General features: G+C 41.6%; 1 protein-coding gene across 2 annotated transcripts in view; it reads right to left on the reverse strand.

Moving 5' to 3' along the window:
- TSHZ2 (teashirt zinc finger homeobox 2) overlaps positions 1–24,992 on the reverse strand; it is a 202,146-nt gene that overhangs the window by 68,460 nt on the left and 108,694 nt on the right. The window contains exon 2 of one of the 2 annotated variants that reach the window (XM_079321415.1): positions 3,109–6,178. In XM_079321415.1, coding sequence (XP_079177541.1) covers positions 3,117–6,178 — 3,062 coding nt within the window. In that variant the 3' untranslated portion in view covers positions 3,109–3,116. Of the gene's footprint in view, positions 1–319; positions 6,179–24,992 lie in introns of those variants that run through there. The other variant, XM_079321414.1, reaches the window with a different exon arrangement.

Here is a 24,992-nt window from a genome sequence, read left to right on the forward strand (position 1 = left end):
TTCAAGGTACAAGTCAACATACAAATTACTTCTAATTAAAGCCATGCTTCCTAATGTTCATGAGTTTTCTATGAAGAATAGCAATAAAAACAAATTTGAAGTGGGTTAAATGGAAGAGAATAGAGATGTCTGATTGTTGTATATTACACATAATCTTACTTTATATTGCTAAACCCATATTACTTAGAAGAATTCAGGAAAACACCAAAGATGACTATAAAAGAGATATATATATATATTTACATTTAAGAAGAATTTATAGCAAATTTCTTATAAACAGCCTCACAGAGGTCTTAAAAATAAATCCATACCCATAACACATTTTTCTACAGTACTAACCCAGATTATTCATTTATATTTTTAATGATAGCTAACATTTGACAATACAACCTCTGCTAGTAAATGCCATTGAAATATAAAATACCTTATGTATTTCTATACTTCAGGTACTCTTTCCACTGTTTTATTTCCATTTATTTCAATCTATATTCTCTATTTTATGCCTATTTCACTGCAATACTGCCTGCAAGAAGGAAACACGAATGCACGTGTGTTTTTTAAGGATCTCAGCTTTTCTAAATACTCTGCTCCCCTCTGTTATTATTCAAATGCATACTGGATCTTAAAAATAACATGGTAAGAGTAAGTAAACTCTGAAAATCCCTGTTATTTGATTTAGTCTCCTTGCAGATTTCTGAAGAATCCATATGAATAAACTCTGGCTCCCCGCTCCCAACCTCGTCAGAACTTCAGGGAGGCTTTCGGCTCCGAAACTGCAATAAAATCTTTACAATGCCATCCCAAATACCCCATCATTTCAGACAATTTGTGCTATCATGCATACCAACTGAAATTATAGTTCCAGATAACAGTGCTATCACTCTGTCATTGCAATTTAAATATATTTTTTCAAAGGTAAGATACAACCTGCATCTTGATATAAATTAGAAATGGATGAGTGTTACGAGGACAGCAATTTCTCGGGATCCAGAGGCAGGAAGGACAGTCCCTTATTTATGTAGTTGCACATCACCTGAATAATATGTCTCTGTGCAGGTTATTACAATGCAGAAATCACTTTTTTTTTTTTTTTTTTCCCCTTGGAGATTTTTTTTTCCTCCCCCTTTGTATTTGTTCCTCCAATCCTCAGCAACAGTAACGTGTTTACAAAGGTGGGTGTTTGGTTTGCCTCTGAGTAATAACACGGTGCTTTTAAGACCAAATCTGAAACATTTGTCACACATTAAGCCATGAATGTGCCAAAATAACTGTTGTATTAATATATCTGGCAGATAGCTTTTGTTTGATAGCCCCCAAATTATTGGTTTGCTCTGTTATCTCTTGTGTGAAAACTATGAATGGCAGAGTCTTAATAATCATTAACTGGTGGAGAAGGAAACAGAGTATGGGATGTTTATCCCTACCCAGTCTCTCAGGGGTGCTGGTTTGGGGTGGCCAGGTAAACAAGCAACATTTTAATGTTGGGTTAAAGTGCCCAAATAGACACTTTGGGGTATTAGCCCTATTAAAAAACAAACTCCTTTGGAGTGAGGAGGAATTTTGCTGGCTAAAATATGCAGGAAGTGTAAATCTGCTGCAGTGCAGGCAGCACGTACAAGATGTATGCAAAACTTAAATCTTACTGCACTTGAACGCTGACGTTCACTCCATGGCAATAGCTTACAGTGCCAGCCCAAAGCAACCCCCTGATCAGTGGTTTAAATTATTCAAAAGTAGCATTTTTAATGGAGCTTAAGTGACACAGAGTCCTCGTGCTGGCTTTGGCCACGGAAAGTGTTTCCTAAAACATGAATTTTGCAGCAAACAAATGGGAAATCTTTTCCCAAATGGGGATTGGGCCCGTCCCCTCAATCAGCCAGAGGATGGCCACAAAGCTGAGTGACATCAGTGACAACTCACAGCATATCTTTAATTTTGACCATCTGACAAATTCATTTTCTGAATGTTATTCAAGTAATGAACACCTTGGAGAAAACCTGGATCTGCACATGATTGTTCTGTGAACACAAGCAGAGACTGAGTCTGCTGGAGAAATTGTTGGGAACAACTAAATTGCTGGAAAAAAAATTGGTTAGAACAAAAAACTTCTATTTGGACTTTTAGTTGATGTTCTGCATATTTATTTCAATCAAGAATATTCAAGTTTGTGAATCAAGTAAAATTAAAAATGCAAAAATGGTGTGGCATCTGAATATTACATTACATGTTATAAACATTGGTTGTGGCAACTGGTGTATCTTGCAGCAAAAAAATAGCAACACTAAAGCAGCATTATCCTACTAACAGGTCTTGGAAATATTAAGCTTGTAAAAAATCTCAATTAAGCATTAACTCCCCCAGGTTATATGAGAACTTGCACTGAAGTCAGTGATGTTTATGGATTGACTTCCACCAACATGAAGCAAAATATAATCAAACATCTTAAAGATTAAAAAAGGAATGATGGAGAGAGAGGTTAAAATGATGTGACAAAAAAGGCCACTCACAGTAGCAAGTGTTTAAGTAAGTGTAAAATATTAAAATATTTTACAAAACTGAACATCCAAATATCAACAGAAGAATAACTGAATTTCTAGATAGGAACTTTTCAGAGTTATTTGTAGATTCTCGAGGCTCTGCTTGAGGTTATGAGAAACTTGGAATAATTGAGATTTTGCTAATTTGACTTTTGAATTTTCTTCTTTTCCCCATCCAAATCAGATTTATTGGTGTGCCAGCACTGAATGAGGTAACAACCTTTTGGGTTTCAGTGCTCTTTATCTGCTTTTTTCCATTCTCACTGCAAAGAGTAGCACTTAGCTCTTGCATTCCACACAGAAGTGCAGTGGATGTGTAATTATTTGTTCTTAGGAACAAAAAAGAAATGGGCAAACGGCTATTTTGCAAATAATAAGCAGCAACATTTCTCTCTAGGGCAGTGTGGGATTGCATTGACCAAGCTCTCCTCCTGCATTATAAAATGGATGTGCACATGCCAGGGAGGAGCGGCGCAGCGTACACGGTGCATTTTATACTTTTCCTACTTTTACCAAAGCACGGAGCCTCCTGGAAATGCTGAAATGAAAACTCACTATAGAGCATGCATACCTTAAGAGTTATTCTTCATCCACTTCTGCTACAAATTGTGAATGGTGTTCTGGTGACTTGCTGTGTGTTTTGCTTAGATGAAGTTTTACTGCATGTTTGCTCGCAAATGTCCGACAGCACAACTTACATTTGAACTTAGAGTCTGTGTCCTCTTCTCCAGCTATTGTTTCAGGAGATCTTTGAACTGAAACTCTGGAGATTTCTTGCTCTACCTTGGTTTGCTGCTCCACAGCCAGCCTGTTCATGTCTTTAATTTGGAAACCTAGGTGGGATTCTAAGTGGCTAATGTAAGTAGAGGGGGTTCGGAACTGAGATGCACAGTCGCTGCAATAAAAGACTGGATGTCCTTTGTCCATGTTTTTCAAAAACTTTGTTCCTCCGGTTTTCCTAAGTTGGTACTTGACATTTGCCAACCAGTGGCTGATGGTGGTCATCGACAGTCCAGTGAATTTGGAAATCTGCATGCGCTCTTGTGGGCCTAGATCTGATAATAAATATTTACCTTCAGATGTCTGGAAGAGGCTGGAAGCAAACTGAGCTTGCAAAATGAGCAGATGCTGAGGGTTCCAGTTTGACTGCCTGCCCTTCCTTTTATGCAGGGTGGAAACTTCCGTGGAGACGTCCTCGAAGCGCCGGACATCAATTTCCAACTTCATGGACGGGATCCTTGAGGATGCAGCAGGTTTTGGTGTGGTAGCTTTGGGAAGAACTTTGACCATGTCGGCGATGTCAGACAGAGCGTGCTTTTGAGGTGGAGAAGTACAAGATTGTGCTTGAGCTGACTCAGCTTTCTTGCCTTTGGATTTGGTCAGGTCAATAGGCTGATCATTGTTTTCAAACAAATAGTGCCTGGAAACGCTTGCAGGCTTTGGTGGGGTTGGAGCGGGAGATAAAACCGGCTTCTCCATCACGTTGAGATTGGGTTTGTGGAACATGGAAATTGTGCTGGAGCTGGGGCTGCAGTTGGATTGGGGCTGTAAGGGCTCGGTGGCTTTGCCCAGGTGGTTGTTGAGGACGGACTGCAGCGCGCTCAGGGGGTTCACACAGGGCAGCTCCGAGGAATGGCTGGCAGCAGCACAGCCGTTACTGAGGGAAGCTGCCGCTGCCTCCTTCAGGACTGGCTTTTCTTTTCCACTGTCCTCTTTAATTTTGTCTTCTTCTTTCAAGGGACACGGTTCTATCTTTTTTGGCTCCGCAGAGGCTTCAGCTTTGAGGAGAGGTTCCCTCTCGCTCTGGCTGAGCGGGGCTGGCTCAGCCTGGACGCCCTCCTTAGCAAAGTCCTTTTGTGCCTCCTCCTTGTCCTCAGCCTCCTTCTTCACTTGAGTGCACTGGCTGACGTTCGCTGAGATAGGGACCAGAGGCATCACCTTCCACTTGGGCGCTATGGGCCTCAATTTATTGGTCATGGTTGGCCTGATTTGGAGCACCTGGGATCCCACAGGCAGGGAGGGTTTGGCTCCCTCGGAGAGCTGGTAAGCTGCGTGGATGCTGGGATATGCACTCCAGCTGGGAGCTCCGTTCTGAGCTTTATTGATGGCTGTCGTGACAGTGTTCTCCAAGGACTTCAAAATGTCCCCACCGCCCTTTGAGCCATCTTCTAAATCTTCTTCTCGTAGGTACTGGTATTTCATTGTGGGATCCAGGGGTTTCTGAAGAGTGTCTTCGTACTCCTCAGTTTTCGTTGCTTTCTCATCTTTGCTTGCATCATCAGCTTTATCTTTTTTACTTTCTTTTTTTAGTTCAGAGGCAGGACCTATGCATTCTGCAGATGATTTACTAGATTTTGAAACAGGGCTCTCACTGGCTGGTGCTTCGGACAGCGATTGCATTTTTTCCACCGCTAGAGGATCCAGAACAAGTTGCTTTCCTTTCTTTGAAGCTGAACTCGTGACTTTCAAGAAATGGCCAGTGACCATCATGTGGGTAGTGAGCTGCTGCAAGGTATCATGTGAGCTTCCACATTCCATACACTTCAAAATCTGGGATTTGCAGGCCTCGAACTGCCAGGTGTAGCTGGCCCCGTTCTGGTACCCGTAGCGGTTGTTGGAGGAGAGCTGCAGGTTTGCATTCTTCTGAGGAGAGAAGGTGTCGGAGAAAGACCCCGTCGTGGAGTCGGGGGAGCAAGGCCTGTTCACATCAAACACACGTTTCTTGGCTGGAGTGACCATTTTTGAAGAAATGGTTGGTACCGGCTCCTTCAAAGGCACTTTTTGGTAATGTTTAGTTTTTATCATATGAACACTCAGATCTTGAAGGGAATCAAAAGAGTCGCCACAGAACATACACTTCAGAACTTTTTGTGCATCTTCCTTGTCCATGTCCTGGAAGGCCCTTTTCCTGGGCTTGGAGTAGCTGGTAGGTCTGTGCTTGTCCTTTTTGTGGTTGTCATCCTGGTAGTGGCCCGTCTCGTTCATGTGCACCGTGAGCTCCACCAGGGTGTCGTAGGCAGCGCTGCACTGCCGGCAGCGGAACCGGCTGGCGCCCGTGAACACAGTCCCGCACATTTTGCTGCTCTGCCTGTACAGCTGCACCGAGCTGAACAGGTTGGGCTTGGAGACAGGCCTGGAAGGCAAATTCTGCTGCAAGCTTTTGGACAGCGCGTCTTGGTGCCAGTCGAAATCTGCTTTGTTCCCTCCGTTCCTGTTGTCGCAGCTCCGCTTTTCAGAGTTGGACAACTTGAAGCCCAGCCCCAAGCCCGTCCAGTAAGAGTCCGACAGGATGTTGGCATAGACTGCTGTCATTTTATCCATGCAATCGTGTGCTTCGCTCGGGGCTTTGGGGTGGGCTTTGGGCTCCTGGGGCTCCCTGGAGCAGATGGTTTTGATCTCTGCCACATGGTCACTGCTGTCACTCAGGAGCGACTCGTTCTCTGCGTCCTGGTTGGATATGTGACTGACAGGGGAATTCTGGAAGCTAAAGTTCCCTTTCTGCTCAGGACCCGCTTCGTGCTCCTCATCCGTGCCAGTGTCATTGCTGCCCTGCAGCTGAGCAATGGAGTTGTTGTCATCGTCGTCTTCCTCCTCCTCCTTTATATCTTCTTCTTCCTTTAAATCTTCCTCTTGGACATAACCTGAAATGTAATGTCAATATATGAAATAACCTGTTAAAGGAAGATGCTGCAGTTCCAGTTTTCTACTTTCACTATGTATTTTTCTACTGGATTCTGTTTTAATCTGTAACTATATTGTCTGTTAGTTCTGGAAGCAAAAGAAAAGCCAAATGATGTCTCTCTTTTTTTGTGAAGGTTGCTGCATTTTGTTGGCAGATGATCATAATTCTTTATAACTGCCAGAGATCCCGAGTTAATAATTTTCCTGTCATGGGAGTATAATTCTAACTGTCCTGTAATGGGACAGTTGGAAAATTCATATGTAAGAATTTAAAGTTTATACTAAAAGCTTCAATTCTATGAAATTGTTTTTAGCCTTAGTGAAAGAAAGGATTGAATTTGCAAGGAAGAGAAGAAAAATAAGTGCCACAATCTCCCTGGTTCAGAGTATCATCTAGGTACAGTAACCTTTTGCCACTTGATCACCTAAAAGAGCACTTTAGAATGTACATGAATAATTTATATGACAAAAATGCAACATCTGAAAGTGTTAATAAGCATAAGTGAAACCCTTTTGTTTATAAAAGTAATGTACTGTGTCCCATAAAAATGAATTGTGCTTCAGTAAAATCCATAAATTTCAGGGCAAGAACCCTTGGAAGTTACAAAAGATTTGACAGAGGTAGACTGCACTTAATTGTAAAACTGGAAAAGTAGAACAAATTCAGAAGGATTTTATTTGACAAATCAACTCTTTGATTGCTAAGATGAACTTGGTTCTAGAAGAGTATATTTATTTAGAATCCAATTCTTTCCCATTATCTGACATTTATTTTATGGCTCTTGTTTATGTGATCTGGCCCCTTCCCACACATTTGCCATGAGGCCAAAGATATGAACCAGAACTAGAGGAACCATTGGAGTGCAGCACTAGAAAAGGGAAATGATGGCTCTTTATGTGATGGGAGCTAAGAAATCCATGTGTCATCCTTCCCACAGCCTTGCCTTGAGTTTGGGAACTGCACAGGTCACACAGGATTAGAGCTGGGCTTGGTTTAGGGCTGGGCTTGGGTTAGAGCTGGGCTTGGCTTAGGGCTGGGCTTGGCTTACTCCAGGGGTGGTACCAGAAAGTGTCACAACCAGAGGCAAAGACACAGCAGTGGCTCTGAACAAATGACTTGCACATCACTTAGCCTGATAAAATAATAATAATCACACAGTAGGAGGAACACTGTGCTCTTCAGCAGATGCTTTCAGCAAGGAAGCTGAACAGTAAATGTTAAGTGCTAAATACTAAAAACCAACCCCTTTAGCATGAGCAGGGTCACAGCAAACAGGAACAGGTGATCAGACTGAGCAGCAGCAAGGACAATGCTTACACTTCAATGGTTTCTTCTCCTCCCTAAAGTTTTCCCTAATAACCAGATTCCCCTTTCCCTTTGTTGTGTGTTTTTCAGGTGGCAGAGGTGGCAGAAGGTCCCCAGCAGTGACCCTGGGACACACAGCCCCTCTCCAGGACACGTGCCAGTGCCAGCACAGCACAAACAAGGAGGGGATCCAAGGAAGGAATCACACAAAACACACAACAAAGAACATTCCCATAGCTTTGGGTCACTGCAAATTGGATTCTCCGTTCCAGCACCAATTCTTTGAGTGTCATTTAGCCACTTTTCACTTTGCTTTGGAGGGTACATACAGTAGTTTATTGCTCACAAGATCCTTTGTCCTTCTCAAGGAAAAGCAGAAGTACCAGGCAGCTGCACATCCCCCACAATATGGATAAAATTTGATGCTTAATTAGGCATTGACATGTTTACTATAACCTTTACAGAAGAGCAACTTGTGCTGAGGAATCCTCTTTTTATTCTGTGTAAGGTACTGACAAAATCTCCTGTAACTGGGGGAAGTAACAAGTTCCAGTATCTCCAGAGGATCTACAGGGAAGCCAGGCAGGAATTCTCCATCAGGAACTGTAGGGACAGACAAGGAGGAATGGCTTCAAACTGGCAGAGAGGAGGGTTAGGTGGGATATTGGGCAGGAATCCCCCCTGTGAGGGTGGGAGTCCCTGGCACAGGTGCCCAGAGCAGCTGTGCTGCCCCTGGATCCCTGGCAGTGCCCAGGGCCAGGCTGGATTTGGAGGCTTTGGAACAGCCTGGGACAGTGGGAGGTGTCCCTGCCATGGCAGGGGTGCCACTGGATTCTGGATTCTGTCATTCTGTCATTCTAACTTGCCAAGAAAGCACCATCAAAATTTCACAGAGCCATCAGTCACATCTGTTTTAATGGTTTAGGGGTTTGGGCAGCTTTAAAAACACATTTCAGAATCTTCCCTGTAAAAGCATTTCTGTTTATGTAAATGATTTAAATTGCTGTGGGCATTTTAAGGACAGTGGAGACCAGCTCTACCAGACAACCTCGGGTACAAGAGATGCTCATGTTCTTCCAACAGGGCTTTTTAGCAAGAATTCATTGGACATGAAGGGATGTAGCTGGTTAACAGAAATAACATTAATTTAAGTGGACTTTGCATTATTTATTTTAGAAGTAAAGAGTGTCTTATATCTGCACACCCACATGCTTTAAATGCAGTCTGTAATAAGTAGCATAAATTTTGCACGTCACACTGATGTCCATGTAATAAATTGTTGAGTGACCTGTTCTCTTCCCACCAGTTCTCCCCCAGGCTTATTCTGGCATTCCAAACCTCTGAGATCCTCACTTGTAACTGTGTTAGTGGGAAGAAAATAATATGAAAGAAATCCAAACTCAGTAACTGGGTGAGGTTTTCCTTCCTTTCCTAGATGAGAATTTTTCCCACCAAAATTAAACAGGCCCAGGCAGATGTAAGATGGGAAAAGTGCAGCCCTGAAGAAGTGGGAGTGAAATAGTCACTATCATTAAGAATTGACAAAATTCAGGAGCTTCAAAGCATTGAATGGAAGCAATTTTTGGCTTCCTAAATGGAAATGCAGTCTTTGGTTTAGTGCTGATTGATCTCAAGACAGGGGATGTCAAAATCATGACATCAGTAAGGATAATATTATTATATGGATAATAATCACAAATACAATTCCAAATTCTTTGGTTTCTTAATTCCCCTCTGTGTCTGTGATTGGATTCATGGCAGCCTCAGAACCTGCTTCTCTAGGATGAGAGCTGCAATAAACAGCTGGTTCTTTATTCTTCAAAAAGGACATTTTCTTACCTGGAATTTTTCCACAGAGGAGTTAAAATAAACCAGGTCCAGTTAATACACCTGCAAAAACTGGGTCTAAAAGCACCCCCATGCCCAGGACACCCAGGACTGAGCTGGCACCACATTATCCATCACTCCTGCCTGAATTGTGGAGTGTCAGAAGTGTTCATGCTGACTGTTAACTTTTCCACCAGCATTCACTATTTCCACCCAAACTTGCTCTTTTTCCATTTAGAGAAATATTTATTAAAATGCACATATATATATATATATATATATATATATATATATATATATATTTCTTTCCAAGACTGGAAAATTTATTTTCTGCCAAGAGAAGGGACAGTGAATCATTGTCCAGAACAACTCTGCTAATCCATGTAAAACCCATGGCACCACCTGCACTTCTTCAGCCATACAAATCCCAGTTTTTCTTGAAACAACATCATCAGGAAAGCAATCTCACAGTGCTAGAAGGTGATCTTGTTTCCTCCTTGTCTGGCTTCAGCTCAAACATCTTTTTGTGTTTGGCAGAAGCTGTTTCTTTCTCTGAAAGGCTCCAAGCAGATAATGGATAATGACCACTTCTCATTCCTCCTTCTCCAAGATGTCGAACTGCATTAAGCACCCACAGACAAATCTTAACCTGGCTCTTTGTAGGAGTTCAGAGCTACAGTTTCATCCCAGTCTGAAAATCAACTGAAGACAAAAATTGGCAGCTGGAGGAAAAATAGCTCCCTACTCCATTGCATAACTCTTTATCAAAGATGTTTTGGAATTTAACAGGATTAAACCAAATAGAACACTCTAGAAAAGCAATGGAATTCTATGGAAAGAACTGTCAAATTATGAGATTTGTCACAAGGAGTGAATTGTAGAATTTCAGAGTTGTTAAGGCTATGTTCAATATTTCTGTACCACAGAAATAACTTCCTGTAAAGTACCCCAAGGTGGAAAGAAAACACAGGGAAAGGTTCCTGAATCTGCACAAAGAGCAGCTGGCTCTGAATGATGGATGGAAGGGACAAAGGGACATCTCTGTCACCTGCCCTGAGTTTCCTGGTACTAGTTTTAGCTCCAAAGCCAGGTGCAGCCTGAAGGAGGTTTAGGATGTCCTCAGAAAAGGCTGAAGCTCTCAGTTGCCTCTTTGCTGGGAACCCAGCTCATTCATTTGGATAATGGGGTTTTTTTGCAGCTTTTGCTGCTGTTACTATTTCCCATCACACCCACACTCAGTTTGCAGTGCCTCACCACCATGGTGATGAATTCTGTGTCCAAAACAACTTGCCACCTCAATTTCCTAATATTCCTTTGAGATTTTTTTTCCCCCCCAGAATAATTTATTTTTCAAGCAGCTGATACCAAGGCATGAATTCCTGGCTCTTGCAGAGTAGGAGAAGGAACACCCACCAACATCCACTGCAGGAGGACAGGAGCAGCTTCTGCAGGAGCAAGGAAAAAAGTGAAGCCACACTGACTGAATTCTAACACACAAAGGCAATTCCATGAAGCCATAACTATTATTTATATACAATGCTGAAATGAGGCAATTTGAGGCTTTCATTTTGTTGTACTTTAATTAGAGTTGTATTATAAAGTTTTCTATTAAATATCCAATTTCCTACTGGTTAAGAAGGCAAAGTACCCTCGAGTTTCAGTGGGCCCTTAGCAGCAAAGCCAGAACAGATGATGTCCTTTGCACTTCATCCTGCTCAGTTATGAGCCAAATAATCAGAGACTGGAGGGAACTGCTTGTGAGTGACCCATAAACTCAAAACCAATAATAAAACAGGAAAAAATCAACACAGGAAAAGAGAGGTGATGCTGTGCTTAGCACAGAGGAGGGAAGGAATTACTGTGGAGGTTTTTCTTGAATAATTTTCCTTAAGAATAGCATTGTTTGCATAGACAATTATTGAATAAAAAGCAGCAAGCCATCCTTGCAGTGCTCTGGATTCAGTCAGTGTGAATCCAATCCATGGCAGGTCCTGGCTGCTGCAGGAAAGGGTTCCACCATGGCTGGAGCCAGGAGTTCCAGTTCCTCAAAATATTTGGTATTTTCTACAAACTCCTGGAACTGACTGTGGCATTTTTACAGCCAGCTGATGGTGTTTGATGAACACAGATTGTATTTCCAAATAAAATGCTCCTAAAGAATGCTGTGACTGCAAAGAGCTCAATCTCCCCCTTCCCCATCTACTCCAGCTGCTCTTCCTCACACCACACCTGTCCTGACCTCAGCAGGTGATGTTTGGGGGAGATGTGGGACAGTCACACATCCCCAGTGAGGTTTGGGACAGTCACACATCCCCAGTGAGGTTTAGGATTGTCACACATCCCCAGTGAGGTTTGGGATGGTCACATATCCCAATGAGGTTTGGGATGGTCACACATCCCAGTGAGGTTTGGGGCAGGTTTGGGATGGTCACACATCCCAGTGAGGTGGTTTGGGATGGTCACATATCCCAGTGAGGTTTGGGATGGTCACACATCCCAGTGAGGTTTGGGATGGTCACACATTCCCAGTGAGGTTTGGGATGGTCACACATTCCCAGTGAGGTTTGGGATGGTCACACATCCCCAGTGAGGTTTGGGATGGTCACACATCCCAGTGAGGTTTGGGATGGTCACACATCCCCAGTGAGGTTTGGGATGGTCACACATCTCAGTGAGGTTTGGGATGGTCACATATCCCCAGTGAGGTTTGGGATGGTCACATATCCCAGTGAGGTTTGGGATGGTCACACATCCCAGTGAGGTTTGGGATGGTCACATATCCCAGTGAGGTTTGGGATGGTCACACATCCCAGTGAGGTTTGGGATGGTCACATATCCCAGTGAGGTTTGGGATGGTCACACATCCCAGTGAGGTTTGGGATGGTCACACATTCCCAGTGAGGTTTGGGATGGTCACACATCCCAGTGAGGTTTGGGATGGTCACACATCCCCAGTGAGGTGGTTTGGGATGGTCACACATCCCAGTGAGGTTTGGGATGGTCACACATCTCAGTGAGGTTTGGGATGGTCACACATCCCCAGTGAGGTTTGGGATGGTCACACATCCCCAGCCCTTCACTGAGAGCTCCACTCCATTCCTGTGCAGGCACAAAAGCTGCTCTCCAAGATGCAGCACAGCCTGAAAAATTCAAGGGATACAGTAGCAGTAAATATGTTTTCCTCATTAGTCATTTTAATTGCACCAGTGTAAATCACTTCACTGATGAAAAGAGAAGTCTGAAACTTTTGTCTCCCTTTGCCTTTCTTCTCTTTTCTCTTGTCCTATTTATTGTTGTAGAAAACAGCAGAATGGCTTTGTAAATTTATAGATTACTTCATTTAAAATCCAACTTTCAAATTATGTTTTCCCTCTTTCATTATCCTAGGTTGCCCTAAGTACCAATCTAAATTTCTTTCAATGGCATGAGCTACCAATCAGAATCACAAAAACATATATATCTATAGAAATTGAAATTGTAATGAGTCTTACCAGTGTATTGCTAACACTTTGGTTCATTTGATATGAACTTTGTTTTTTTAAAGTACCACATGGTAAGGCTTTGAAACTTCAGTTTGTAAAAAAAAACTGTAACAGCCTTACAGCCTTTGAAGTCACTACTGATATAACTCTGAACAGATCCATTCAAGTTCAACTAACATCAGACAAATGTTTAGTGTATCAGAGGAAGCCACAAAAGCAAGGATTTCATCAATATTTCACAACAGCCTCAGGGAAACTGTAGATTGCAATGCTGTAGGGCAGCTAATGGAATTACACACAAGGGTTTTGTACATTTAAAATAAGCAGCTACTAAAAAAATTACCCTTCAGTTTGATAGAAACTGTATAAAACTGCAGATGGGAAACAATTAAATAGCTACCAACATTTATCCATGTCAGCCTGATAGGTCATTTAATAACAGGTATTTCTTTCCTCCTTTCTTTTTTTTTTTTTTTCCTAGTAGGGCAATAATAAAGATTAACATTTATGAAAAGTAGCATAAAATATAGTGCAGCCAAATGAATAATTAAAGATGCTTCTGAAGAATTTGTTTGCTATTGTATGGCCGTGAAGACTGCTCTCCAGTAATGAAGTACATTTATATTAACTGCAATTATAAAGAGAAAGAAGATGAGGATTATGTTTATGGACACTTGCTTGTTATCCTGAAAAAAGAAATAAAAAATCTTTGTCTTGTTTCTATTGAATCTGTGGCTTATCTCACGGGCAGCACATCCTCCTTGAGAAGAGCTGGGCCTGGCTGGGAGCTTGTGGGGACAGGACACACCAAACCCTGAGAGATCAATGACACTTTCCCTGGAGAGGCAGCAGGGCAGACAGGGGAATTCTGCCCTGCAAGCACAAGGTTTGTTCTCAAAGCAGATGCACAGAATCATGTTCATTTTCCTTGCTGTGCAGAGCCAGACCCTGCAGAACCAGCTGGGTTTGGGTGTTTGGGCTGGGAAATTGCTGTTTCTGTTAATAACTGATCAATAATATGATGGGAGAGACAAATTATTTGATTTCTGTTGTGAAAAGGTTGATTATTTCTTGGCCAGTCCAACTCAAAACAGACCAGCCTGGCTAAATCCAGCAGGGCACTCAGTCTCATAGAGAAGTTAGGACTCAATTCAAGAGAGCTCCTAAATGTTTGTCCCTGTTGGGGTAAGAGCAGCAAATATAACAGAAAATCAGAATTTCCTGAGGACTCAGGGTGGTGATCCAGTGATGGCTGAAGATGAAGCCAGCAGCACTTCCCCAGTGTTTTATTAAAGCTTAGAATTTCTGCCCAGCTGAAGGATGTTTCAGAAAACACAAGTCCCCTGCAATAAAGCACTGCCCAGCACCTTCTATCAGAGCTGATTTTGGAAAATATAATATGGTTTTTAAAGTGCACTACTATAACATTTGTCCAAAGATTTTCCTTTTGGATACTCAGTCCCAGTGCAGCTCCAGTAAGATCTGCTTTAAGCCAGACTTGCCAGCAGTACTCATAAATCCATGCTGGTTACTCAGAGCTGCAGCATCATTTCTCTCTCAACATCTCTTTAGATAAGGTACATAAGTAGAAAGTGGGAGTATAATGAAATCTATCTTCCTCATCTGCCTGCTTTGTTTTGATCTTGCATTCCAGGCAATGAAAAAACTGCAAATAATTTTGAAGTGTGAATTTTCTCTTGCTGGGATCACGGCATTAAAGAGAATACACAGATCATCAAGTGGCTGATTCCCCTCTTTATTTTCCTCCCAGGAACATCCTGCTGCACGTGGTGGTCCAGATGAATACTCTGATTCTTTGGTGACAAATCTGATGGCCAGCAAACGTTGACTTTTGACCATTAGGCTTGCCTGCACTTACAGCCACATCCCCATCAGAGCAGCATGAAGGTCATTACCCCCACAGCATCTTCCTTCCACCAACTTCCCAGAGATGTAAGCAATAAGCACTTGCTAGAGATTGATATGATACTTTGTGAGTAATTTGGATGAACTATAACACTAACCCAGTAAAGTATTATAATTTTAAATGTGTCCAGAAAATAATTGAAATTCTGGTTTAGCTTCATCGTAATGCACAGCACTGGGTATATTTAACAGCTGACTAGTTTAGCATGAATATTGCTTTACAAATGAGGTCATATTGTTTTTAAGAAACAATATTGCTATCAAACATGTTTAGGAGGAAAAGCAAGAGATTATGAGTACACTTTTAACCTTTCTGTCTCTTTCTATATCTGTTTACCATGGTGATTTAGGTGCTCAGTGTTGTTTGAAAGCAAACATAGAAGGTTCTGGCATTTAAAAGAGATCCAGTAATGAGCAACTGGCAGTCAGATTCTTTCTTATTATTACTCTGTCACAAAATCTCTGTTCTACATCACTCCATCTTTGCAACACCAGTCAGAGAGGAGAAAGGTCAAAGCATCTCCTTCAGACGTGCAGCCCCAGCTGAGCCAGCCCAGGCTGAGGGGGAGCAGAGCCACAGGTCCCAGGAAGAATTTCACTGGAGCAAAACTTCTGCTGCTGCTGGCACTGCCATGGGCAGAGAGGCATCACCAGCACTGCTGTGTCCCTTTGCAGAAGGAGAGACACCTAGACAAGCCATCCCAAAGAATGTCTAACACGGAATATGGATGATTTCCATTCACCTCCAGGATGTTTGGGTATTCCTGTGCCAGGGAAGGGGCTGATCCTGCTTTTCCTGCCTCCTTGCAGCCAACACAGCCAAGGCTGTGATTCTTCTGGGAGAAGAATCAGCCTGTAAACATTGGAATCCTTTTCAAAATGGAAAAACTTTTAAGGTCCTGCCTGAAATATTCTCTCTGGGAGTCACAACCTCAGGTGGATCTGGGAGCATGAGCTTACAGCCAGTTTTGCTGAAATTAGGGGGAATCATCTCCTATCACTCTCTTGATTACCAATGTAAACACACTGCATGTTTATTATTATCTCTATCATTTCATTATTTATTGATTTGATTTGATTTATTTATTTGCTTTTTTGCTTGCTCTTTGCCCCCAACACCAGCACTGCCCTGCCAAAATCTTTTACCAACCTGAAATAAAATTCTTCCTTTCTCCAAAATCACCCTGCTTTGATTCACTGCAGCACTTTCCTGTCTTTTTCCACCCAATCTGAGATGCTGCCCCACAGTATCCTTGCAAATATAAAAACCTTTTAATAACAAGAATTTGAATAATTTTTAATAGTAAAATTAGTACTGTTGGCTCCGTTCTGCAAAGAAACTTGTGCAAAACAAATCAATCCATGTCAAAAGGAAAAATTTCCAACTGATATGGAAAACAAACACAGTGTCCAAGTATCTATCAAGATTTATAAAATAATGGAAATTTCAAGGAAAGAAAGGAAAGAAAAATCATTGAAACTCAAATATTAAGCTGTGTTCTTTTAAATTGGGTCTCAAATGATCCAAGGAAGGGTTGAGAGCCAGGGCCAGTGCACAGATCATTTACAGACCATAATCACCCCAGTCTCAGTCTGCATTCCTGCCCTGTCCTAAGTGATATCTGACATTTATCACATGGGACAGAGCATGAAAAAAGAGGCAGCAACAACAGGAGGCTGCAGCTGCACGGGCTCAGCTTTTCCTGAATCTCAGCAAGAAATAACAAGTCTGAGTTATGGGCAGAAACTGCAGCAATCAGAGAGGTCATTACTGACAGAAAGAACTTCTCCAGCACAGGTACCATGATGTCACCCCTGCTGCAGAGAGGGACCTCAGAGGGTACAAAAAAGCCATTTATTATTTCCAGCAGAAGTGGATCTGAGACTGCAGGAGGTCACGAAACACTCCAGTGATCAAAAATCCAGACTGAATCCTGGAAGGGCTGAAAGGAAGGATTAACCACGACCCAGCTCTCTGCTACCCAGCCCTACAACAGAGCAACAAAACTTTATACAAAACTTTATGAATTGCCCCACTTCTTTTTCTTTTTCTGGGGCCTCTCAGACTTGGAAGGAAATTCAACAGAGGGTATCTGACCTCTACCAAATTACTCAGAATGTTGACTTTCAAAGATGAATTGCTGCTGCAGGCAAATCCAAATATATATACATATATTTTTTTAAGCCATTAAAAAAAAAAGGTTATTTAAAAATGTTTACAGAATTAAAATACAGTTATTATTGTTCTAGTAATCCCAAGGGTAAGTGCAGAATTTTCAAGTGATTAAATCCACACAGAAAGCAAAATGCTCCATTTCTGTTCTAATTTCTCCCTCCTCCATTTCATCAGCATTCAATTGGGACACTATCCCTGGAGTCTGCACTTGGGCAGAGCAGCAAAGGGGGCCTGGGTGTTTATTAGGGCATCATTTTGTGTCTGTGTGGCATCATTTATTTCCTGGGGAAGGGCCCATGCCAGGTCAGGATCAACTCTTTGAGCAGCCAATCCATCAGGTGGGAGCAGGTGGCAGGGGAGGCGTAAGGAATGGCTGGAAAAGGAGGAAAAGCTGAAATGGATGGAAGAGGGAAAGTAATAAGAAAGTGATCAGTGAAAGTACAAGCAGCAGGAAATAAATCAATCAAAGCAGTGCAGAGCACAACTTGCTCTGAGAGCTCCTCTTCAACGTGAGCAGGGCTTTAACCTCCACAGCAACACTGGAATCTGAAAGGTTTTCCCTCAAAATTCTCCTGGGGATCAGGAGGATGAGCAGAGCAGGATTGTTGGAGAGAATTAGAGAGTCCAGGCTGCTTTGTGAGAGATGCAGGGGGAGGCTGGGACAAGGAGCATCACAGGGAACTCTGGATGTGGCATTTCCATCCATGTCCCAGCTGTGTTTATTCTGTGGGAATGTGGCACAGGATCTGCACTCAGATTTTAAACAGACCCCTGGAGCAGTAATTGAAATAAGAAATAGAGTTAGTGCTATATTATAGTGTTATAATAAAATACTCACACACTAACTGGGCTTCCTGACCAGAAACCCACCCAATAATTTTATTGAGGCTTGGATTCGAACCAGGAAAATCCATTTGCTACCAAGAATCTGATTATTCATGACAAAAAAAAATAAAAATCTCGTGCACCTTATCTAGCCCAGGTTTTGCACTGAGGGCTGATAATGTGACAGTAAAACCTGTAATTTCTGCTGTTTTCATGGGTGGGAGCTGTGCAAGTGCAGCTCTGCACAGCTTGATCACAACACTCAAGGATACTCTGGCTCTGGACACCAAGCCCTGCTTGATTTGCTAAGTAGAAAAAGTCCCTTAGGATTTTATGGGTAAAGTTGATTTGGAGCTATAAAATTGAAGCATTTATTACAGACCAGAGGCCAACAACACTTCATTACAGACTGTCTAAACACTTTCAGTTTATCCACTAGGTTCAAATCCAAACATTACTTCTCTTTCAAAGCATTTCAGCCTGGTTTTCTTTCTCTTTCTACCAGCAATAACACCTTTAAAAATGCATTTTTAATGTGTTTATCAATCTAAAATTTAAATGAAGGCAAAGCCTTCCACAGAAAAAGCCAATACCTGCACAAGGTTTGTCTTGAGCAACTCCCAATTCTCCTTGTCCACATGGGCTAATTGCTGCATCCACCAATGCACAGCTGGAATTTTACCAGTCTGTATCTGAATTTTGGAATTTTATACTTTTATTTTATTTTATTTTATTTCATTTTATTTTATTTTATTTTATTTTATTTTATTTTATTTTATTTTATTTTATTTTATTTTATTTTATTTTATTTTATTTTATTTTATTTTATTTTATTTTATTTTATTTTATTTTTATTATACTGCTCCTTCTATGCACTGACTAGAAATGGGTTGCACAAACAGAGAGAGAAAAACATGTTTAAAGGAAGAAGTTGCAGAAAGACTGAAACTGCTTTTAATCCATTATTTAAGAATTCACCATGTTTTAGTCTCTGCCCCTTTCAAACAAGTCTTTCAACACTCACTGGGAGGAAAAGCAGCCAAAAGTGTCAGGGGCAGCTTGATTCCACCAACCCTTGGGCTCTGTGGAGCTCCATGCACTGAGAGAAGTCTGACTCTGAAAGGTTTAATTTCTAATAATTTTTCAGATGTTAAGGATATATTCATTTTTCCATGTACAAGAAACTGAATTTCTTACTGGTTTAACTCTTTTGAATGAAAAGGATTTAGGGGGAAGAAGAATTGGCTCAGTGTTTCGTTTTTCTTGGCTCTCTCCTGTTCCTAGTGCTGTTTCTTTTTGTCTGATGGGCACCTACAGATCACAGAATCAGAAAATCATTTAGGTTGGAAAAGACATCCATGGTCATTGAGCCCAACCATTAATTCCAGCAAATATTTTTTTGGGGGGGCATTAATTCCATTTTGTGGAAGGCAAAGTGCTACTTTGGAAATGAAACAGTGAATTCCCACTTTACCTCCTCAGTTACCAAGAATCTAAAAAGAAAAAAAGGATAATATGATTTCCCATATTATTTCCCAATTTGTTCATCCTCCTGTGATTCAGAGACCACCTCTCATATGAAATTCATCTTCTTCCCAGCACAATTCAGACTCCTCCTGCCCCAAGGTGGTTTCACCACTGCCTTTTCCTCCTCCCTCTATGAGCAGCCTCATTTTTTGCCTTTTCTCCTTGACATGGGTGAAAATGGTGTTGGTGGAAGCAAACAATTAAAGGTCAAAAATTCAAGTGTTTTTCTGTTCCACCCTGCATAAACCCATTGCTGTCAGGGAGGTAATCATGTCTGCAAATGCTCTTTACGGGGCTGAAATCTGCTTCTCAACTTAAACCATGTAACATTTAAATATCAAAAACTTTGTTTTCTAATGAGAGAAGTATTGAGGGGGGAGAAATGAATTATATGCTTGATGTATACTGAAGGCTGGGAAAATTAAGGCCATTTCCCATGGTGAGAATGCAGTGATTTCAGTTTGTGAGAATAAATTAAACCTTTGGGAGAATTTGTCTTCCATTAAATTGAACAGCTAAACAGGCACAGAAGATTTTAATGTCACCACCAGCAAACCCCAAAGGTTACAAGAAGAAAAAGAAACAGTGTTTGCTTGTTTGGAAGTTCTCTGTCTCTCTACCTAAGAAAAGATGCAAACTGTAAATGTATGTTGAGACACAAAGACTCCTAAAGATCATAATTCCATTCCTATACCATATGCTATTAATGTCTGTCAACACTGTTTAGCCAGCAACTGCTGACAGAACCATATTTGCTATCTAAATACATCATAAATAAATCAGTAATGAACTGCTTTAGTAAACCTTCTGCACTGATTGGAAATACAGATCGAGTAAACAAACTCTGGGGATAACATTTTGCAGCTCCAAGTACATGCAAGTGTTTAATGTCAGTGACAAAGTCACTCACACCTCTCTCTCTGCAAGGCACCAGGCGGGGAAAGAAAATCCTAAGGATGGCAAAAGTGTTTAATCAATTGTAGCAAATGTACCTGTCAGCATTCATCATATTACCTCTCCTAGGTTGGTTGTTTTGGTTTTTTTTCTTTTTTTACCTGATGCAAATCTCTGGGAAGAAAGCAGAGCCCTGGGCTCAGGGCTGAGGACAGGTCACCACCCCTGCCTGAGCTCCCTGGGCTCTGCCAGGCAGCTCTGAGCCAGCACAGCCTCTGCCCAATTCTTGCCAAGAAAAAGAGCAGATTTTGTCTGAAATTCCAGCTTTTTCCAGGTCAAACCCCAGGAGCCAGGAATGCATCTCCTGATCTGCTGCAGGTTAACTGGGAGTGTTGCACTGCAGAGTTTCTGCTGCTGGTGAAGGGAAAAAATGCACATTTGTAGCAGAACTGGGCTTTGTGATGTGGAATACACTGAAATAAAAAACTTCAGGTACTTTGTGAATGTACAAGATAAAAAAAGGGTAGGAAACATTCCCCTGACTGTTCAAGCAAAACCTATCAAGTGTCACCTGGACAAAAAGAAACTGTTTGGTGAAGAGAGGCTGGAACTGGAATTTATCTCATAGGTGGAATACTGAGAAACAGGAATTAGTAGTAATGTTGTCTGTTAGATGTAAAAACAAAAATCCACCAGCACCATAAAATTGCAACTCAATAAATATTTCCAGCCTTCCCAACATTTTTTTGACACAGGTTTTTTGAAAGTTACTTTCTGACAGCTTTCTGGTAATTAGACACCACAGCTTTATATCAGAAGAACAGCCTTAATTAAGACTGCAGAGAGATGCTAAAATTGTAATTTCCTCTATGCTATATTTTAGCAGCAGAAATTCTTGGAGATCCCTGTGGGATGAGACTTTAGTCCAGAATAAAACAAGTGCTAATTCATCATCATGCTCACAATGGATGATATTTTAAAAGCCAGAACTGATCTCCTGGATGGAGGATGCAAAGCTTCTCTTGAATTACCCCTTGTTTCCCCCCAAGTTCACAGGCTGATGCTGTGTAAGGTGCAGAAAAGTCTCTGTTCACAAACTGTGCCCTTCCAGAGGGATGCAATGGGCTCCATCCTCCTTCCCTGGAGCTGGGTGAGCAGTGCCCTGGGAAAGGGAAGAGCTAAAAGGAGCACAGCTCTGCGAGGGAAGAAGGGGAGAATCTTATCTTCCAATAAATCAGGATATAAATTTAAATTATGAGCACCTTAAGAAGACTGAGGTTCATGCAAAAGAATACAGTGGAAGACAAGGTTCCCTCTGGTGTCATTTGTTTTTGTGACAAGCTGCAGAGATTGCTGCAATAGAAGAAGTCCCAAGCTCCTAAATACCATCTCAAGCAGAGTTCATGTAAAAAAGAAGAGAAGCGGCACCGTCTGGATGATAAACATTCATATTTTACAACCTTTCAGTTTATTTACTGATATATCTTTTTCTAACTATATTTGTTGTTTGTATCAGCTTGCCTAGGCAAAACAGAGCCATACATAATTCAGGGCTAAAATTGCCATCAAGTCACCACAGAATCGAAACAAATAGACCCCAAACGTGTATTTTTCATTAATAACCCTCCATTACCAAGTTCCAACACTTGGAGCCCGAAAATAAATAAATAAAAACGGCAAGATAAAAAAAAAAAAAAGAAAGAAAGATGCCTCATTATTTAATGCTTTGTGCTGGGAGCAGGTGGAGGGTTGGTGTGCAGGTTGGGGCTCCCTGTGAGTGGGAGCAGTGGCCAGGGGACAGCAGGAGGAGCCATCAGCCACTTGGCCAGAGCTGTCACCAGCCCTCAAGCCTGAGAGACAAGGCTAAGTGTGGAGGCTCCTGTGCCACTTATACATTTCATTTTGTGCTGTCTTCCTGTCCAAAAAAAAAAAAAAAAAAAAAAAAGGAAGAAAAAAGAGAAAAAAAAAAAAAAAAAGGGAGGGGTGGAGTGGGGAAAAGGAGAGAAAAGAAAAAGAACTGTTAATTTCCAGCTGAAAATAGCAGCTGCTAATGGGCTTTTGCACTCCTTTAGTCGCTGCAAGGTCATGGTCAGAAGTAGCCTGTGATTGATTCTAAAGAGAAGCTGGGCTCATGTCTGTAATGGACATTAAAAAATCTGAAAGGAGCTGAAAAGGGAAAACAAAAATGTGACACATTTTATGGAACCCTGGAGTCCTCCAGGCTCTCAGGATGAACTTGGAGGGTGGAGTCATGCCCTGTTTTTTTAATTGTCTCTCATAATAATTATTGCATTACAAGGAACAATTAATGGTGTAGATTAGTCTAACTTCATCAATTTTATGGCCATTTTATTGCTCCTTCTTGCAGCTGTGAGAGGCAGAGCCCGCCTCCCCCATCCCCGTGTGTAAAGGGTTAAATGAGATGAGTGACAGCCTTTCTGCATGATTTACAACTTGGAGCCCTGTAGTGAAACCAGCGCTTGATGGATGATCCTGAAAGACGGAGACTAACCATAAATCATGTCTTTGAATCATTGACAAAGATAAAGGAGAGAAAGAAAAAGCACTGGCATTGACATTCATTCTCCCAATAATGTACATTGACTAGTTACAATACAGAGCCTTAATTAAAAAAGCGAACTCCAAGTAGGCACCTCAGAGCAGGCAAAGGCTGGGGGAGCCTGGTGGGAATCACAAAGAAAAGTTCCAGCCACGTCCAGGGAGGTTACCTCTCTCTTGGGAAACAAAACCCACACAACACCTGCTTGCTATTTAGCAGCCAGCTTTCCTTTTTTGTGCCTGTTCTTAATTTCAGCTCCCAGCCCAGGCAAGGTGAGAGCTGTGTTGTTCCAGGCTGGCTGTGTGATGCAGAGATGCCAATCTCCACAGGCAAAACAAAGGAAGGGATGTTATTATTATCTCTGTGCAGGGAGAAATTGTTCCCAGAGATCTGGGGTGAGGGGTTTGGGAAAGGGGAGTGTGTTTGTATATCGTGACAGAAAGGTGCTGGAGCTCACAGGGAAGCACATCCAAATTCCCAAATTTATGGTAGGGATGAGAGGAAAGCTCAGATTCCCTGAGGAAGGGATGGTTGCTCAAGGTGCCACTTGTGCCCACTCACACAAAGGGACACCTGACCTGCCCATCTGCAAACATCAACTTTCAGAGCTGGCACAGGGCAATACATTTAATATTGCACAAGATGTGAGAGAAAACCCCAAAAAAAGCCATTTCCAAGAGACTAAAGAGATGTACAGAACTGAAAGAATAAATGAAAGAATCAATGGAAAGAAGAGAAAAGAGAAGAGAAGAGAAGAGAAGAGAAGAGAAGAGAAGAGAAGAGAAGAGAAGAGAAGAGAAGAGAAGAGAAGAGAAGAGAAGAGAAGAGAAGAGAAGAGAAGAGAAGAGAAGAGAAGAGAAGAGAAGAGGAGGTTTAGAGATGCTCATTCCCACTGTGCTTAATCTTATCAAAAGAAAATCACAGATCTCCAAAGTTCATGTGCTCATGTGAGAGAAAACACCAGGGAATAAACTCCCAACTTTTCCAAGTCTTGTGCCTTTCCCAAATCTTTCCAATTTGTCAGGCATTTAATCCTCATGGTTTCAAGAAAATATTGGGATTTCACACATGGCAAAACTCAATTATAAAAACAAAACAAAAGAGGACAAGCAGCACTAAGCAGGTTTTTGTTGGTTAAGGAAAGCAGCTTCCACCAGAGGCAACAACTCCATGAACAGCTGAGGAGGCACAACAGGGTCTGTTTTAGAAAGCACAACAATCAACAAATTCCATTTATTTATTTGCATAAAATCTTTCCCATTCTTCCCTCTGCCTGGCCTTGGCTCTCCTTTTCCTCTACTCCTTTGCCAGTCCTTCAGGTCATTAAGAATATTTTTATGTGCACATATCTGTACAGGAAATCTAAAGACTTCAGGAACATGAGCACCCCTGTGCAGGCAGCAAAGCCAAAGAAGTACACTCTAAAAAATTATTTGGTGATTTTCGGCTTCTTATTTACAATTTGCAAGTTTCCTTCAGCACAGTATTTGTAATTCAAAATCTTTTCTGCAGATGATTTTTTAATGCCAAGAGCATTTTGATGCAAGTTCACTTGGACCAGGTACACAGGAGGTTTTTTTTTGCCCTGGATTGCATGCAACAGAGCTTGGTTTCAAATTTCTAAAGCAAATGTGTTGTCGTATTGGATTGATTGGATCTGCCATTTGTTTTGCTCAAGTATTTGCTGAAGTTTATTTTTCCAATAAACATTTCTATTACAAACAATTCCCTCAGATATTTACCAGCAGTTAGAGGGGAGAGAACACAGTCACTTACTTGAACTTGTTTATAAATTCAAAAGGAGATGCATTGCCTTCTTCCCTTCCACTTCTGTCCCCTGCCCCACCCTCAGGATTTGGTTTAAATTCTTCCTCTGTGTTACAAAAAAAAATGCCAGTAGCTCCTGAGAAAGTTCTGTTAGTAGAATCTATTGCTGGAGTGAAAAAAAATGGCAACAAGCTGTGCCAGGGGAAGTTTAGGCTGGAGATCAGGGGAAGGTTCTTCCCCAGGAGGGTGCCCAGGAATGGGATTTTATTGATCTTTCTGAGTCCCTTCCACCTCAGGACATTCCATGAATTTGTCAAACTTGAAAAAATTACCCCGTATCTTTTCTTTTAAGGAAGAAAAAAGAAGTAAGACAAAGAACTGAAATTCAGATTTTTGTTTGAAAACAGAAGAGTTCCTGAAAATAACAGGCTTAGAAATACAGGGAAAAGTGTGACAGCTGGTATCAGGTGTGTCCAGGCTCAGC

Source organism: Erithacus rubecula, assembly GCF_903797595.1.
Source record: "Erithacus rubecula genome assembly, chromosome: 18".
Taxonomy (NCBI): Eukaryota; Metazoa; Chordata; class Aves; order Passeriformes; family Muscicapidae; genus Erithacus; species Erithacus rubecula.